The sequence below is a fragment of the Ipomoea triloba genome, chromosome 11 (genome assembly GCF_003576645.1).
Source record: "Ipomoea triloba cultivar NCNSP0323 chromosome 11, ASM357664v1".
NCBI lineage: Eukaryota > Viridiplantae > Streptophyta > Magnoliopsida > Solanales > Convolvulaceae > Ipomoea > Ipomoea triloba.
In genome coordinates this window covers 1,318,916-1,335,396 of record NC_044926.1, presented here as the reverse complement: position 1 = coordinate 1,335,396, position 16,481 = coordinate 1,318,916, and the positions used below count along the sequence as shown (strand labels likewise).

General features: G+C 38.9%; 5 protein-coding genes across 9 annotated transcripts; 2 read left to right on the top strand and 3 right to left on the bottom strand.

The window, feature by feature from the left end:
• Positions 1 to 1,186: 1,186 nt before the first annotated feature.
• Positions 1,187 to 2,518, bottom strand: LOC115996423. Its single transcript, XM_031235630.1, has 4 exons — positions 2,497 to 2,518; positions 2,233 to 2,353; positions 1,756 to 2,069; positions 1,187 to 1,657 (listed from the first exon to the last, which is right to left on the bottom strand). Exons 2-4 carry the CDS (start codon positions 2,341 to 2,343, stop codon positions 1,432 to 1,434), a joined length of 651 nt encoding a protein of 216 aa, XP_031091490.1. The 5' UTR covers positions 2,344 to 2,353; positions 2,497 to 2,518; the 3' UTR covers positions 1,187 to 1,431.
• Positions 2,519 to 5,033: 2,515 nt separating this feature from the next.
• LOC115997186 (serine/arginine-rich splicing factor RS2Z33-like) lies at positions 5,034 to 8,445 on the top strand. 2 transcript variants are annotated; one of them, XM_031236693.1, is made up of 7 exons: positions 5,034 to 5,145; positions 5,414 to 5,529; positions 6,350 to 6,389; positions 6,536 to 6,631; positions 6,818 to 7,014; positions 7,113 to 7,208; positions 7,635 to 8,445. In XM_031236693.1, the coding sequence occupies exons 2-7, from the start codon at positions 5,420 to 5,422 to the stop codon at positions 8,218 to 8,220; spliced, it is 1,125 nt and encodes a 374-aa protein (XP_031092553.1). In that variant the 5' UTR covers positions 5,034 to 5,145; positions 5,414 to 5,419; the 3' UTR covers positions 8,221 to 8,445. The 2 variants fall into 2 exon arrangements, with proteins under 2 accessions (XP_031092553.1, XP_031092554.1); XM_031236694.1 differs by lacking the exon at positions 5,034 to 5,145 and having other exon boundaries at positions 6,112 to 6,389.
• Positions 8,446 to 9,067: 622 nt separating this feature from the next.
• On the bottom strand, positions 9,068 to 9,685 carry LOC115997404. The gene has a single exon (XM_031236951.1). The coding sequence runs from the start codon at positions 9,586 to 9,588 to the stop codon at positions 9,211 to 9,213; it is 378 nt and encodes a 125-aa protein (XP_031092811.1). The 5' UTR covers positions 9,589 to 9,685; the 3' UTR covers positions 9,068 to 9,210.
• Positions 9,686 to 11,190: 1,505 nt separating this feature from the next.
• On the top strand, positions 11,191 to 13,926 carry LOC115995740 (uncharacterized RNA-binding protein C428.12c-like). 4 transcript variants are annotated; one of them, XM_031234859.1, is made up of 4 exons: positions 11,191 to 11,426; positions 12,110 to 12,136; positions 12,978 to 13,423; positions 13,524 to 13,926. In XM_031234859.1, exons 1-4 carry the CDS (start codon positions 11,414 to 11,416, stop codon positions 13,674 to 13,676), a joined length of 639 nt encoding a protein of 212 aa, XP_031090719.1. In that variant the 5' UTR covers positions 11,191 to 11,413; the 3' UTR covers positions 13,677 to 13,926. The 4 variants fall into 4 exon arrangements, with proteins under 4 accessions (XP_031090719.1, XP_031090721.1, XP_031090718.1 ...); XM_031234861.1 differs by having other exon boundaries at positions 11,421 to 11,426; positions 12,971 to 13,423; XM_031234858.1 differs by lacking the exon at positions 11,191 to 11,426 and adding an exon at positions 11,977 to 12,007.
• Positions 13,927 to 14,385: 459 nt separating this feature from the next.
• LOC115997253 (protein CANDIDATE G-PROTEIN COUPLED RECEPTOR 7-like) lies at positions 14,386 to 15,976 on the bottom strand. The gene has a single exon (XM_031236770.1). The coding sequence runs from the start codon at positions 15,909 to 15,911 to the stop codon at positions 14,604 to 14,606; it is 1,308 nt and encodes a 435-aa protein (XP_031092630.1). The 5' UTR covers positions 15,912 to 15,976; the 3' UTR covers positions 14,386 to 14,603.
• Positions 15,977 to 16,481: the final 505 nt, after the last annotated feature.

Below are 16,481 nucleotides of genomic sequence, written 5' to 3'. Positions count from 1 at the left end.
CGTACATGCACTTTAAGTATATGTTTTGGGTGAAGACATTAGTCGGCAAAGGATCACAATAAGGTAAATCGGCTTAGATCACCCATAGTTGATCATCTCAAACCGAGAAAGTTAATAGGCAGCTCTCTCAAGGACTCAAACTAACTTTATGGTGACAATTGCCCGACGAATGAAAAAAAAGAAAAAGAAAAACTACAATCATTTTCCTTTATTTTTAACTTTTTCAGAAGATTCATCTTTTTGCTAAGGGAATCAGCTATGGCATAGCTGCTGAAGGTTGAAACAAGAGGTTAGGGTCCACAACTCAAAGAAGAGGCCACTGATGGTGATACATTTCTGCATTTGGATAAACATTCAATGGATGTGTATAGCAAAACAAGTAACATCAACCCTCTCTGCAATTCTTGATGAATTTGGATCTTATGGTCCAACTGCAATTGATTATCCCCTTCTCCTACCACCAAAACTTTAATGCACAAATGGCATTCAATCCTCTCCTTACACTGGAAGGATAAAAAGGGAGAGCCTCTCAGATACAGTGCCCAAACTAGCCTTCTTATCTAACTTTTGGGACACAATTTCTTGATTTTGGTAAGGTGGGTTTTCTTTGTTTGTATTGGATTTTACTGTTTCTGCATGCATGATTTGATTTTTCTCTGCCACCTCCCCCTCCAGGAAAAAGATGTAGCAACAAACAAGCCATTCCCAAGATGGGGCTGCATGCATACTTTGGTTAGTTTCACACGTAAGTGAAAGATTGCATCCAAGGACGCATGATCGAATCTTGACAGTCACATTGCAAAAGTTTCACCCTTTTGTGCGGATGGCTCTTTGTGAGCACGGGACGCTGAGTCACTATAATTTAACTTCTCCAACAACTCCACAATCCCTGTAGAGTCAGGGTATAGGGGTTAGGGGCGAAAGATTTCGCCTTTTGCGCCCAAGTAAGTGAAGGATCTCTTCCCAATTTTCCTTTTCACTTTTTTCTTCGATACTAGGGAGAGAAACAAATGAGATTTCAAAAATCTAGATCGTTTAGAGCTGACAAGATTTGAAAAGAGCAAAGATTTTAGACCATTGAAGGACTTAAAAAAACTACACCCCACTAGTAAAAAGATAATCATTCTTTGCACACACAATATTTCATTATCCCATAATCACCAAAGGTTAACATAAAAGATTCATATTGGAAAGGCACAAGGGGAATTAGTGGGCTATGTCATTGAATCTGCAACAGCATAGCAATCAATTCAAAGAAAGATATGAACAAGAAACCTGAACTATACTATACTTTGGTGAACCAGCTATAGAGACTTAAACTTATTATGATAGACCAACAAAACAACCACTGTCCTCTAACCTTTTCTTATGCTCATACCATGAAACATGGTTTGTTTTTAGCAGATACATTTAGTTTTTTTTTTTTCCTATCTACCCGACTGTAATCATCCGTCTTCTCTCCATCTGATTCTGAAGTTTCTCTTTGGCGTGTCTCAGAGAATCAAGAACATCTCTTACAGTGGCATCAAGAACGGCTGGATCAATCGCCTGCTTTGGCTTTGGTAAGTCATCGACAGGTACTAATGCCAATGAGTTATCCACACTCTCTTCTCGATCCAAATCGTTCATCTCTTTCTCTTCTGCTGAAGTCTCCAAGCTAATACAAAAGAAAAACGAAGCAAGAGTTCAATGTCAGTTTCGCAGTTTAAACCCGAGCCAATTTTCTCAACATTATTGTTCAAAATGGCAACACACTTGTTCTTGGAATCAGCCTCAGTGTTCTCATTATTGTCTGATTTAGCATTCTCCATTGGTTCTGGAGAATCGCCTTCTGAAGAACAGGCAGTTTCGATTCTGGGCATCTTATCTTCCAAGTCTTTTGAGGTAGAACAGGCTGTGTATGATGCAGAGGAAACCTCACTGCCCTCTGTCAAACATGAATTCTCTGATTCATCTGATACAAATGCTACATTGATGGACTGAAGCTTCTTCATAAGGAATTTAAGCCTCTTTTCAGCTCTGTTTCTTGATTTAGTTTCTTCTTTCAACCTATTCTCCAGCTCAATCAACTGTTCATTTCCACAGAATTTCAAGAAGCAACATTTCAATTACAAAAAAGTTTGAAACTTTCATCTACCCATTTGATTTTACTGCAAGAAATAATGCTAAATAAAAAAATAATCTGCAGTAAATACTAGCAAACCCTAGAGAGAGAGAGAGAAGAGAGAGAACCTTGTTTCCCATAAGTTGAGCCTCTTCTTTAGCATTTTTTGAAGCAACTCTTTCTGCTAGCAATCTCCCTCTCAGACAGTCTACAGTTCTCAATGCATCTTCTTCCCCCATTGTCTTCCCCCTGAGAGAAACCAAAAGAAAGCAATTCTAACATATACCCATCAAAAGAAAACTCAAATCAAGGCTACTGTGAATACAAAGAACAAAAATCCCTCAAATTTAACCAAGAAGATTCACAGGAAAATGCCCACATTTTATCTGTACCCAATCAGTGGAAAAAACACAGGTTAAGTGAAGAAGACACCATTAGCTTTCACTATATTAGTCTAAGATCAGTGAAGCTAGGAGACATCAGACAGGACCCTTTACCTTTTCTGAGGTTTAGACTTCAGAGTCCTTTGTTTATACAAGAAGCAAATATGCTGATGAAAGAAATCATTGTTTAGAAAACCAATGTAAAAGGAAACTGTTTAAACTTGGAGTTGTGGCTTGCCCCACCTTTTGCTGTTGCTTCACATTAAAGCTGAATCTGTCTTCAATGCAGGCTGTGTACTCTTAAGCTCCTCTTCCCAGCCTTCAAAGTTTCATTCCTTAATTGCTCTTTTAACACCTCTTCCTCAACTGTGTCTGTGAGTCAATGTGTTGCAGATACAACATTTATATTTGAACTGCCACATTGTAGTACTCTTTTTTGAAAAACCACATTGTAGTACTCTGGTGATTAAGGGTTTATAGATCAAGTTTGGGGGTGTAACTTTTGAAAAAGATACCAAATAGAAGGTTTTTCGGCTTCGTAATAAAGAGATGTTAACAAGAATCAGATTCATAGAATACGAAAATACGGTCATACTCAATCACCATATTGGAGAGAGTGTGCGCTGAACAAACCTTGCATTGTGATATGATTTGGTCGGCAAAGGAGGTAAACAACATAAGTTACCTACAATTTAGGCAAATCTCACCTTGTGATCAAGCCAACAAATGAGATATACCAACCTAGTTTGCTTACAACTTGGATAAATTTCACTTCGTAACCTTAATCGGCAAAAGAAGTAAATTAACCTGATTGTCCATAGCTATGACCAGCTCAAACCAATAAGACCTACTATGAGAGTTGAAATTAAAATTTTGTAATTACTAATTCAACAGTTTAACCAATTAAGTTAGGTTGACATGTAAGATTTGTAATCTTGTATTTAAAAAAAAATTCTGCCATCATTATCTGAATATTATTGTGAAGTTTGAATTTGAATTTTGAAGGAGCCGGGGGAACAAGAAGTTCTGAGAGTCATAGTCACGTGATGTACCATGCATTTGTCCCGATTCACCACCGCCAACGTCCGTCACTGGTTGCCCGTGTCTTTTGGCATCGTAAAATCTTCCTCGCATTCAACTCCCTCCCATGCACCTATACCGACAAATCACAATTGCCACCGCGCCGGAGACCCAAAAATTCTCTGCCAGAGACCATTATTCTAACATTTCTTGACCTCAAGATTTCTTCTTTTTTTTTTTTTAATTATTACTAACTGTTTTCTTTTTCTTGTTTTTATTAATTAATATAGATTGTGTGCGGAGATTCGAGATTACAATGCAAGCAGCAATATTATATTCCTTAGATTTAACACTATTTTATTATACTTTGAAACTCTAATTAAGTCAGAAATGTAATTTTTAATACAATGAAATACTAAATGACAAGAAAAAGATGGTGGGAATCTAAGTCAAACAACTCCAACAATGTCATTAGGAAGGAGTGAACTAATCATTTCATTAGAATGTTTGAAGAAACGTAGACTTACTGAATCAATGTTTAGGATTGAAGTTATATAATCGGCACACTAATTTACTTCCTTATGAATATGTCTAATTAAGCATATCTCGTTCATAGCCCCTACCCGACATGACACACATAGCTTTCAATTCAAACTATCAAAATAAGGAGTCGTTCATCATTAGGAGGTATCACATTTTTTTAGTATATGTAATTGGCAGTTAGTTAGTTAATTAAAATACCAACTATGAAAGTTAGTTAAAATACCAACTATGAACATCAAATAACGTAACAAGTCCAATACATAATGATGAACATGGCATCTTCCTACGATGGGAATTGGAATAAGTAGTTTTGTGGGCGCGGGTTGTTATGCCGTGGACCCAGGTCCACCTTACAAGGTGGACATGGGTCTATATTCACATACACTATACTCTACATTTACACTTTGTAAACTCCACATTCACACATTACAGGATTATATGTTTAGTAACTATATTGCCACTATTATGCATTCACACATTCAAAACTCTATATTCACAGGTCCTATACTCCATATTCACAACTTGAGAACTCCACATTCACACATTACAGGGCTACAAGTTGCTAGAACTTCTTAATTCTATTACAGATTCACAAATGCATAACTCTACATTCACGATTTCTATACTCCATATTCACAATTTGAAACCTCCACATTCACACATTTCTGGGCAACTCTACATTCACACAATCATAAATCTACATTCACGATTTCTATACTCTACATTCACATTTTGAAACCTCTACATTCACACATTTTTGGACAACTCTATATTCAGTAATATGTTTACTAATTAAAAAAAAAAAAAGAGAGACAAAAAACGACGTAGTTTTGGACCTAGGTCCAAGGTGGACCTGGGTCCACAGCATAATTTGCGATGAGTAGTTTTGGGCCTGAATTAAGCCTGGGCAACAATAATTTTGGGCCTGAATTAAGCCCATTTGTATTTATTAAGCCCGTTTTCGCTCGAACCGACATAAGTACGCCAGACCCAGTTGAGTGCTGGGCGTTGTGCCATTTCCATTTTCTCTCCGCTGTTCATAGATCGTCGGCTTTAGGTTAAAAAAATCAAATCGCTGTTGTCTTCTAAGCTTGGGTAGGTAAATCATCATTTGTTTTTTGTTATTTTTTAATGTTTATTCCTTTTTGCAGTAAGTTATTCGCATGATTTGTCGTTTTGTTTCTGAAAATTAACGAAATTGCCTGTCTTTACACAAATCCTGTGCTTCTGTGCTGGTAGTGGGTTTTAGGATTGCCTGAAATTGGTACGCTTTCAATGAAATAGCCGATAGCGAATAGAAGATGAAGAGCAGACCGTTTATTTGGATGTTAATGAATTTTTTTGGTTTTGATATGAATTTCAGGTGAATATGCCTCGTTATGATGATCGGTATGGTAGTGCGACCCGTCTCTATGTGGGTCATTTGTCTTCTCGTACCCGTTCTCGTGATTTGGAGCGATTGTTCTGCAAATACGGGAGGTAATATGTTTTTGGCTTTCACCGGTTTCTGTGTTGCTTTGTTTGCTTATACTGCTGTTGCCTTATTTATCTTATTGAGCTGTGCATAATACCTATGTATTTTTGGTCAGTTCAAGGACATTTCAGTGATATGTCTGTGGTACCTATAAGTCCTAGAGGTTGTTAAATAAAATATTTGTCTTGATGATCTAAATTTGCTCAATAACTACTTTCCTTTTCCCCAGTTAATTGACAGCCATTTTTATAATCTTTTGTGTTACAACTGTAATTGGGGATTGAATAACCCATAGTTTCCTTGTTTGAGCTCCCATCATTTGTGGTTATCCTACTAGCTGCCTTGATTCTCCTCTTTTTTCAACCTTACCTCACAGTTTCAAGTATATGTCTTCCAAAAGTCAAAAACATTTTTTGATGGTTGGTTGGTGGTGATGCATATAGTTAAAAAGATAAACGAGTGTACATGTAGGAGCTGCTTTGCAAGTGGGCAAGCATGTGTTTGGCTTGGACTTCTGTTAATTTTATTGTCTAGGAACAATGTCGCATCAGATGCATGTGTGTTTAACTTGAATGATCTTGTTGAAGGATTCTACGCATTTGCTTGGCCTGAAGGTCAGTGTTGAGAGGGTGGCCTTGGTGGAATTGATGGAAAAACACTCCGAGTTTTAGGAGAGATTGTTGATTCTTTCTGTATTGTCTTTGCCTGTTTTTATGGAATTGGGAACAATCAAACTGGTGTTTAGTTCGTCTTGATGGGCAAATGCCATCCACTTCTGTGCTTAAGTAATGATGGCCTTATTGTTTCTGGCAACCATTTCCGCAGAGTACGAGATGTGGACATGAAGCGTGACTATGCCTTCATTGTATGTATCATCTTTCTGTTTATTTTTTGCAATTATTATTATTTTCCAGAATATGCTATTATCATCTGTAGCAACCATTTTTCCTTGCCAAGTTAAACAATTATGTGCAATCCTTTGTTGTCTTTGCAAAACAATTATTTTTCCAGGATTTTAGTGACCCTCGGGATGCTGATGATGCAAGACGTTATTATGATGGGCGTGAAGTTGATGGACGCCGCATAATTGTGGAATTTGCCAAGGGAGTAAGTGATAGTACTCCTTTCTACTTTCTCCGAATCTGTAGTTTCTTTTTCTCCTTTCAGAAGTTGAAAAAAGACTGTTCCTAGAATGCTTACTAATTATTACAGAAATGGCACTTCCACAATTGCATCTCTATCTAATTAGTAATTAATACTTAAATTGATGCTTAAATGTTTGACTTCTTGTAGGTGCCACGGGGTCCAGGTGGTTCCCGAGATTATCTTGGTCGTGGGCCCCCTCCTGGTTCAGGTCGCTGCTTCAACTGTGGAATTGAAGGTCATTGGGCCCGTGATTGCAAAGCTGGTGATTGGAAAAACAAGTGCTATAGGTGTGGAGAAAGAGGTCATATAGAAAAGAAATGTCCAAATAGTCCACAGAAGCTCAAGTAATTCAATTCTTTAATCTGCAATCTCTTTAATTCATTGTTGAAGAACCTTACACAAGCACTTCTCATTCACTTATCTGTTGATGATCCAACTGCAGACGTGGAAGGAGTTACTCAAGGACACCTGAGAGATCACGTTCTCCTCACCGTGGCCGGAGGCACAGTCGAAGTTACAGCCCAAGCCGCAGCTATAGGTACGCTATCCACTTTCTCTGCCTTTTTCATTGGAGAAGTTTGGTGGTTCAGCTTTTATGCCAGGTCCTGAAAAGGGTGATCAAAATTGCTTGTTTGTGGAATGCTGAAAATCTAGCTGAGTGTAATAATTCTGTATGACAAGATGTGTGCAGTCATTGAGCATCTTGTGGCAGGGTCCTTGATCATTTAGGTTGAGCATGAATGCATGATAGCAAAAATAGACAGGAACCCTTTATTAAAGGAGAAAGATATTTATAGGAACTTAAATTAGTGCATTCAATAGCTTTTTTTTTTTATCCTCCTACTTCTCTGAGCTTGAAATCTATCTATATGTGTTGTGTCTAAGTTTGCATTGTCTGTTAAATTCAATTCCTATTTGGATTTTACAAGTAAATTGATTTTGAATTTCTTCCCTGTTCCATCAGCCGGTCAAGATCTCCTGCAAGGAGAGAACAAGTTGAGCCCGAGAGAAGATCCAGGAGCCCTGCAATCAGCAGAAGCCCCGAGCCAAGAAGTGCTACTCCCTCTAAAACACAGAAGCGCAGCCCAAACCCCATTGAGGCCAGCCCCCCAAGCCAGAGGGAAGAGAGTCCTTCTAAGAGGGGAAAGGTGATGGCAGACCAAGATGGCTATGATAGAAGCCCTCCTAAGAGGGCAAAGGCTATGACAGAGCAAGATGGCTATGAGAGAAGCCCTCCTTCTAAGAGGGCAAAGGTGATAACAGAACAAGATGGCTATGACAGAAGCCCTCCTTCTAAGAGGGCAAAGGCAGTGACAGAAGGAGATGGCTATGACAGAAGCCCTCCTTCTAAGAGGGAAAAGGCTATGACAGAAGATGGCAATGACAGAAGCCCTAAGGGGAAAAGAAGCCATAGTCCTTCGAGCCCTGAAAGAGGGAGCGTAGCTCCTAGGAAGTATGATGAGAGCCCTTTCGAAGCTAATGGGCGCAGTGGCAGCAGCCCAAGTCCAAGGTATGAAAGGAGCCCTGCTGATGACCGGGACGATAATTAGCTATCGTGATAGGCAGCCTATTGCCATTGTTTGAAGTCAGAATGATCAATATCTTTTTGAGAAAGAAACTTTTGTCCTAGCTTCAAAAAAAAAAAGAAGAAACTTTTGTCCTTAAAAATGCATTTATTTCTTTTACAATTTCTCTAGTCTTTAGACCTTGTGAGCACTGTTATGAAATATATTGCAGGCAGTTAAGACTTCATTGACCCATACAATGCTCTATTTTACTCATCTGTTTAAATGGCACCATTTGTATTGGCGTATTGGATAGTCTATGACAAAGGGAAAATCTCCAACGGACAGTCTAAGCTGGTTTATTTTTTTGTGCTCCTTTGTCAAGTCATCAGATGGACAAGGTTGAGATTTACATAGTGCACATTAAAGTAAATAAAAACTACCATTTAAGTTGAGTATGGTCTTCTTAGTACGGTTTGTCTTTTAGTATAGTTTGTGTGTTATTATATAAGAGTGAAATTTATTTAATGTATATTTTTGAGTAATGATGGTTAGTGTTTCTTGTCATAAAAAAGTAAATACTTTTTATGAAGTGTAATGTTATTACGATTGAATGGATTGTTCATAATATAATTATGCCAACATATTTAGCCTTACAAAATGACTCATAATAGTATATTTATAAGCAACAAATTAATCAATGGCCCCATTATATTCATGCATATTATTTTTGAAATAAAAGAAAAAAAATCCTTCTTAAAATAGGAAAAGAGTTAATACTCTATAAATCTATTTGATCATCTAATTATTAAAATTTCATCACTTTGTTTTGACTTCTAAACTTCTTCAACTTCATCTCAATTATGTAATTTTTATCTAAAATAGTCCTTGATTCAAACAAAATAGGATCATTTTAATTAACAATTGCATAGTTAAAATAAAATTAAACAAGTTGAAAGTCGAAAATCAAATTATTGAAGTCTTATTGAGGACCAAATAAGATATTAACTCATAAGAAAATGCCAAAGGCCTTCACTAGTGCATGTGATCCACGACCTCTACACCGGCGCTGCAAGTCAACACCCTCTGAAAGAGTGTAGAGACAACCGGAAATCTCCTTTTCCGGCGAGACCCCATCACCGCAGATTTCGAGCTCTTTTTCCCGGCGGCTGCCGCAGCAGCCACCGTTTTCCTCACCATTCCGAAGCACTTCTTTGTTTTCTCCGGCACGCTTTCTTTCTTCGAGAACGTGTAAGCGCTCCTAAGGTACAACTGCCTGCACGACACGCTGTCCACCACCATAGGCGGCTGCCACCTCCCGCCGCCGCGCACTCCACCCATCCCCGCCGCCGCCGCCGTCTGCCATCTACCGTTCCGATGATCATAGTTTGGTACGCAGACTGATGATGCCATCTTGATATATGAAGTATGATTAGTGTTCTTGGGTGGTGTAAATATAATGAGTGGATTATATTGAAGGAGAAGCTATGTAGCGTGTATGGAGAGAAAAAAGAGTGGACAATGTGGGGCAATATGTGAAGAAAATTAATTATTTTGATTCTCTTTTCTAGTTTGCTTCTGACCAAGGGAATGATTAAATTAGGTGTTAATTAGATTTATGGTTTTTAACATGGGTTGGAATAATTAAATTTATGTGTGAATCTTAAAATGGGTGATCAAGAGGATGAAATTAGGGAAGACAGTTTGCTCCATCTCTCATAAGGATCTTCGATCCCTGCCGTGACAGGAAGTGATCCCATTTTTATCATCGGGTCCGGGTAAAGACCAAAGATCTTGAGCGACCGATCCGGCAGAACAACTCAAAAGATAAAGAAGTATCGTGAATTTCTCATGCTCGTTCCAAGTTCGAAGTACCATTTGTACAAATAAGAATCCCCTTTATTACATAATTTCTTCTTCAGATAGATAGATATAGGATCTATGGGACAATTACTTAGAAGTACATTTTGTGCTACAACCCTTCCTATTTGATAGAAAAGGATCCCATGATCGATGGGGATGAGGATGGGGAAACTAGGACTTAGATTTAAATTATTTTTTTTTACAAAAAAATTACAATTATTTAATATTTTGATCATGAATTGACAAGAAATGGGGAATCTTCATCCTTGCCTGATTCTCCGAGGGATGGGGATGAGAATATTTTCAATTTCCCGCCGGGATGAGGACGGGGACGAGGTCGTGGTGATAGGGAGTATACTCCCCACCCCGCCCGGTCTTGTTGCCATCCCTAGATGAAACATGATTTTTGTGTTTAAAAGTCATGAATTTAATTTTTGTTAATATCTTTTTGGTCGAATTTGTCGCATAGGATCTTATTTTTTTTGTGCAATTTACATCTTTTTTAATTTGCGAGTTATTACTCAATTGCAGCTACTGATCATCCACGTACGACTCAATCTAGGTTGTTGGCACGATTTATATAGTTGCATGTAACACAATGTAATCACTAATCACCTATACAATGTTGATTGTCGACATCTCCAATCTCATTAATGTTGTTGTGTGTGGATGCAACAGTAAGTTAGTACCTGTCAATTTCTTTAAGTTGTTAACATGTCAATTGTAGGATAGTGACATTTTTCTATATATTTGATTGAAGAAAAGTATTTCATTTGTTAAATGTCACTTAAAATTTAATATTTATGTGACTAAATAATACGCGTGTTCAATTTTGTTTAGTTCTTTTGGAAAATTTTCTTCCTTTACAATACGGAAATCTCCTTTTTTTCTTCAATCAAATATATAGAAATATGTCACTATCCACGCCTGGGCTTACCGAGCTCGGTTGAGGCTGGGCTCGGCCAAGTCTGGGTTCGGACTTGGACTTAAACATCCTTTGGGTTGATCCACAACGTGTCCATTTATGATTTATCCATAAAAAATTATTAAAAAGCTTATTGAAAAGTTTAAGAACACGAATGTTGGTTTGAGGAGTGAGGATGAGAGGTTGAAGGAGAAAACTCAACATCAACGTGTTAAGCTTAGACAACAAAGTCTTTATATTATTGGTGTTGATTAAGGGACGATCTATTTACGACTCGACATCGACAATGTAGTTGGGCGAGGATGAGAAGCCAGAGGAGATGACTTGACATCCACAAGCTAAGCTAGGCAACGATGGTGATAAACTAGATGACTAGGGTTGATGCGTGCATTTAGTGAACCGATGGGACCTCGATGGTGTCAATAATCGAATGAAGTGCCAGGGCAGCTTATGAGCTTTGAATGTGAGTTTGGTACTCTAATTTTGCTTGCAATTTGTTATTCTTCACTTATTTGTGCCATTTGCTTCTTTATTTATGGTTTTGGTTTGTTTTCCGAAAAGAATCCATTGTTTTTAATTACACAATCAATTTGAATACCTAATCCGCCTTGTCGACTAATTATCTAATTGTAGACGTTTAAAGAAATTCCTTCTAGTATAATTTTTACAACTCTATCTTTTTGTGATTTACAATTCTTCTTTATCATTTTCTTGTTCTTCCTTTTGACATAGTCAAATCAAGCCTTCCTTTCAATGATCTCCATCCTGAGCTTTTGCCAAAAACACAACATTTCCCTCTTATGTGAGCTCTTGCCAAAAACACAACCGATAAAATCCATTTACATTATCTTTTTCTCAAATTTTCATTTCTTAATTGAAAAAAGCAAATTTCCCAATCAGTAAACATAAGCTTTAAATCTACAGATCATAAAATTGTCATTACTAAAAAACAAAAAAAACTTTCCACTTTGATAAACCAACTTGGACCGTGATGATGAATATACCTATTCGAGGCCCAACCTGAATGGATGCATGGAATACGAGGTGATCCGATTCGGTCAGGATTCACTGAACCGGGTTTGATGTTGTCGTGTTTTATACCCCAGAATCTCCGATAAATTTCATACATATCTGGGTTTTACGCAGGTTGTCTCTTCGCCCTCGACTCTGAAGGTCAGTCTATATCTCTCTCTTTTTTGCTTGTTTTTCATTTCAGATTAAGGAGTAGGGAATTCTGAATGCTAGGGTTTCATGTAGTTTCAAATTCAATTCTTTTTCCAAACACTCCAGGGGTGCCGTTTGTGAACTAAAAGAATTTATATCTCGAAGTTTTTCTCGGTAAAAATGTGATCTTTCTGGTGGAAATGCTATATGTTTAAGATATCTATGTGAGATTTTGAGGGTTGAATTACCCAAATGCAATTTCGTGCTCAGATAGGAGATTTTATTCTTGTTTCAGCTTGAAATTGAGTGTTATATGTCTTGATTCAATGCTCAGCAATCTTGTCAATTTTTAGGGTTTAGGGTTTGGGCTTTGAACCCATCTCAGTTATCCTTTGGCATGCTTACTTGGCTTATTGTATCTATTTGAACCTGAACTGAGTTTCCTAGTAACTGATTGTGTGCATCTGTATGTAATTCAACTACATGTGCTACTCTATCACAAGCTGTCTTTGTGGGAAGAATTCCAGGAGAACCTCGGTTCGATTCCCAAAAGTGACAATTCCCCCGGGCCAGCTCCCGTGCCTCTCGGAGCGAACGTGGGTGGACCTGGACCGTTAAACGGACAGAGAAAGACCCCGTGAATTTACCAAAAAAAAATGAAGATGCATAGGCATTATTCATTAGTATATCATCTTGTGTATTGCATAGTGTATGTGGTGGGGTGTTGGAGATTGGGGGTTAGATATCTAACATTAGGTGTTTTCTGGATTTTATTTATGTTTGGTACCGAGAAATGTTCTGCTTTCTGCAGGATTGTGCTATTAGTGTTTAATACTTATTTAGCTTTCAGTAATGGAACCTTCGGCAGAAGAGTACTCTGCATTTGAAGAGAAAGTTAAACGGACTGTGTATGTTGACAACCTCTCGCCCCTGGTTAACGAATCTATCCTCAGATCTGCTTTTGGTCAGTTTGGGAACGTCGTTAGTGTTCAGTTTATTCCGAATTACTTGGAGCCAAGAATCACCTCTCAAGCTGCTTTGATTGAGGTGGACAATCCTAAGCAGGCCAAAGGGATAATATCTGATATCACTAATTCCCCCTTTATGGTATCTGGAATGCCGAGGCCTGTGAGGGCACTCCCTGCAGAACCGGAGATGTTTGAAGATCGTCCGAGAAAACCAGGAAGGAAAATAGAATGTCGGTGGGTGGAACCCGGTGATCCTGACTTTGAGGTGGCTCAGGAGCTTGTACAGTTGACGAGGAAACATGCTGCAGAGGTCACTTTTCTGCTCGAGGTAAATTTCTATTTCCATTCAACATTTTCTTCGTCCTTCAATTTTTAAAGCTCTCGTTGATAGTTACTACCACTATCATGTATGTTTATTTGAATGCTAGCGTGAAGAGGAAGAGGAGAAAAAGCTTTCAAATCAGCAGGCCGAGGCTTTGAAGTCAAATTATAAGAAGTTTGAGCTGATTGACAATGCTGTTGCTGATAAAACTGCTCAGCGTCTGGGAGCCCGATATAATATGCGTGTTTCTGATGCTTGAAGGCTTGCAATGAATGGCGATTCGCAACACCTAAACTAGCAGTCATGTAAATGTTGGCCTTCCTAAACTAGCAGTCATGTAAATGCTGGCCTTCCTATGAAAATCTTGTTTTCTTTTGGGTATTTATCTGTTTCTTGATCATTTTATTTTAGAAATAATGTGCATGACAGGCCATTCTGTAATAGACATACTCAACAGCAGCAGACATAAAATTGTCATTTATAAACTCTTTTCCCTGAGCCTATCAAAACATGCCCACAAGTTGAAAAATAAGGGGTAACAGCCAACAGTAACAAGTTCACTAATAGGGGAAGACAAATAACTATAGTGGCCAAGTTAGATAGTTGGCTTGGTAACTCGAAGTCTTCAAGTTTAATTCTTTATTGGAGCTATCTATCCACCTTCTTGGTTTGCTGGTCAGTTATGGATAATTCAGTTGATTTTCTTCCTTGTATCCTCCTTTACTGGCCAGGGGCTTTGTAACTCCAACGTTTTAAGTTTGATTTCCTACTGTACTAACCTTCTTTTGTTTGTTGGTAAGTTCTGGCCAATCTAAGTTAATTTATTTCCTTGTGTCTTCTATCGGCTAGGGTTTATAGTTGGTTAGGTAACCTGTAATTCCAAGGTTTCAAGTTTGGTTTCCTACCGTACTGTTACCTTAAATTAGAAAAGAGCATAATTTAATACAAATTAAAGTTACACACTTTACTAACATATAAATGAGTAATTGATATTGCATGAGAATTGAATTTCATTATCTGAGAACTGAGCTCATGATTCTTGAGCTACAATAATGGCTTCCAAAAAAGGGAGAAAATAATGGTAGAGAAAGTAAATAAATTAAAGCAAATCTTGGTTGCTATACATGTATGCATGACTGACTAAAAAGTAAAAACATGACTGCAAAAATGGGATGAATTTCAATTTTCAAAGCTCAAATTCCTCGCTGCGAAGAGCAAGCTCAGCAGCCTCTTCGTCTTCGTCGTCGAGCGCAAAGTATTCGTTCTTCTCCGCAGGCCTGAACATGTAGAACATGGTGATGTAGAACGCCAGACTAGCCATCTCCTTGGCGGCATTGGCCACCCACTGGTACTTGTAAGCAGAAATTGTCCTGAGGGCGAAAACCACGATCCTTGTGAAGTAAAGGTATCCGATAACGACGATGTAAAATTTCCTGAAAAGTGTGAGTTTCGCTAAGTTCCTCGCGGCTTTCCCGTCGGTTTTCGATGTTTCTCTCAGCGATCTGATGGACCAAACAATAGGGAAAATTATGGCGCAGCAGCAAATGATGTCGATGATTAAGAAGACTTGGTTCCAGGTCACCCAATCTTTGATGAAAGGACCGGTTTCGCCGATTACGACGGAGGCTATGTTGGCTAGGACCTGGAGAGGAATGACGATCATCAATACCTTTTTTTCTCTCTCCTGTAAGAACGGTTTCAGGAAAGACCAGCCGGTGCCGATTAGGATGATTACTGTGAAGAGTAAAACCACGCGGATGAACTGGAAAATGTAGAATAGAACGTCCCAGCCGTGTGCGGTTCCGGTGACCTTCACGAAATGCTTGTCCTCGGCGGCGCAGAGGAGATTTAGGGCTTTCATGATGAGGAGAAGCGCCATTAATAGATGGATCCGGTGCACCGATTGGCGATTAGCGCAGCAGATCTGCGTCCAGACGGCGGTGAATCCGAAATAGATGAGGGAGAATAGGAAGTAGAGAGCCGGGAGTAGGGTTAGGCCGGCGGAGAGGTAGTCCTTGGTGCGGCCTTTCCGATCGAGATTATAGAGCTCTGTCCTAACGTCCATGGAAACCTTCGATTGCGGCGCGCAATTCGCGAAGAACAGAGAGTATTCATCAGGGAATGTGATCGGATAGGAGCGATTGAACGACGAGGCCGGCGGCGGCGAGAGATCGCGGAAGGTGAAGAGGAGATTTATGTACTTTGAATCCAGAACGCAAAACGCTCCGTTCTGTTGGAGCTCCAAGAGGACTTGGATCAGCGATTCCTCCGAGAGGAGGAAGAAACCTAGCTGCGACGGCTCCGGCGGAGCCACGGTGGACGACACCGCCACCGACGACACGCTGATGGTGGCGCGTCCCATGTGCGTGAAACCGAACCGCTCGAACAAAATCATCGGCCGAGAATCGGCACTGATCTTCAGCTTCTTGATCTCGGCCGTAGACAGCCACGGCAGAGAGATCAGGAGGAATATCATCAAATGCAATCTCGTCATTTTCACTCCGGCGGATATGCGCGGCGGCGAACGGTGGCGGTGGGATTCGTAGCGGAGAAGGAGAATTATCGCTTTGAGAAAATGAAGGCGGGAGAAATAACTGCATTAAAGTCCTATAGAGTAACGCCTCATATTGTAAATAAACAATATTATGGGGGTGAAAATATAATTTTATATTTCATGCATAAAACTATAAAAGTCAGTAAAGAGCCAAAGAATAAAATTACGTGGGTGAAATTATAAATTTCTTAAAAGTTAACCATCCACAGTTTCAAGTCTCCCGACTATATTGTGAATTCCCCACTAGAATAGATAATCGAGTTGATAAAAATCAATATAAAATCGAATATAATGGAAATACATTCTTAAAATTATTTTTTTTTTTAAATATGGGAAAGAAAAAATAATACTACGTAAAATTAAGTGATTTTTTTTTTTTTTGAAACCAAACAACCTCAATAGATTAAAATAAGTGAGCAATAGAGTTCGGCAGGACTGAACCCCAGTACAATGGTGCCCCCTCAGCGAGGGCCTCTGTAGCAAGTGCATGTGCATCCTGATTTTGAATTC

Bases quoted from the DNA above. Each gene is read 5' to 3' on its own strand.
- LOC115996423 (XM_031235630.1), bottom strand. From the start codon at position 2,343: ATGGGGGAAGAAGATGCATTGAGAACTGTAGACTGTCTGAGAGGGAGA. The intron at 2,070-2,232 runs GTTCTCTCTCTT...GGAAATGAACAG, and splicing joins CTCAACTTATGGGAAACAAG to TTGATTGAGCTGGAGAATAG. The intron at 1,658-1,755 runs GTGTGTTGCCAT...CTTTTGTATTAG, and splicing joins GAGGCTGATTCCAAGAACAA to CTTGGAGACTTCAGCAGAAG.
- LOC115997186 (XM_031236693.1), top strand. From the start codon at position 5,420: ATGCCTCGTTATGATGATCGGTATGGTAGTGCGACCCGTCTCTATGTG. The intron at 5,530-6,349 runs GTAATATGTTTT...CCATTTCCGCAG, and splicing joins TTGTTCTGCAAATACGGGAG to AGTACGAGATGTGGACATGA. The intron at 7,209-7,634 runs GTACGCTATCCA...CTGTTCCATCAG, and splicing joins AGCCCAAGCCGCAGCTATAG to CCGGTCAAGATCTCCTGCAA.
- LOC115997404 (XM_031236951.1), bottom strand. From the start codon at position 9,588: ATGGCATCATCAGTCTGCGTACCAAACTATGATCATCGGAACGGTAGA.
- LOC115995740 (XM_031234858.1), top strand. The intron at 12,137-12,977 runs GTCAGTCTATAT...TTTAGCTTTCAG, and splicing joins CTTCGCCCTCGACTCTGAAG to TAATGGAACCTTCGGCAGAA. The intron at 13,424-13,523 runs GTAAATTTCTAT...TTTGAATGCTAG, and splicing joins AGGTCACTTTTCTGCTCGAG to CGTGAAGAGGAAGAGGAGAA.
- LOC115997253 (XM_031236770.1), bottom strand. From the start codon at position 15,911: ATGACGAGATTGCATTTGATGATATTCCTCCTGATCTCTCTGCCGTGG.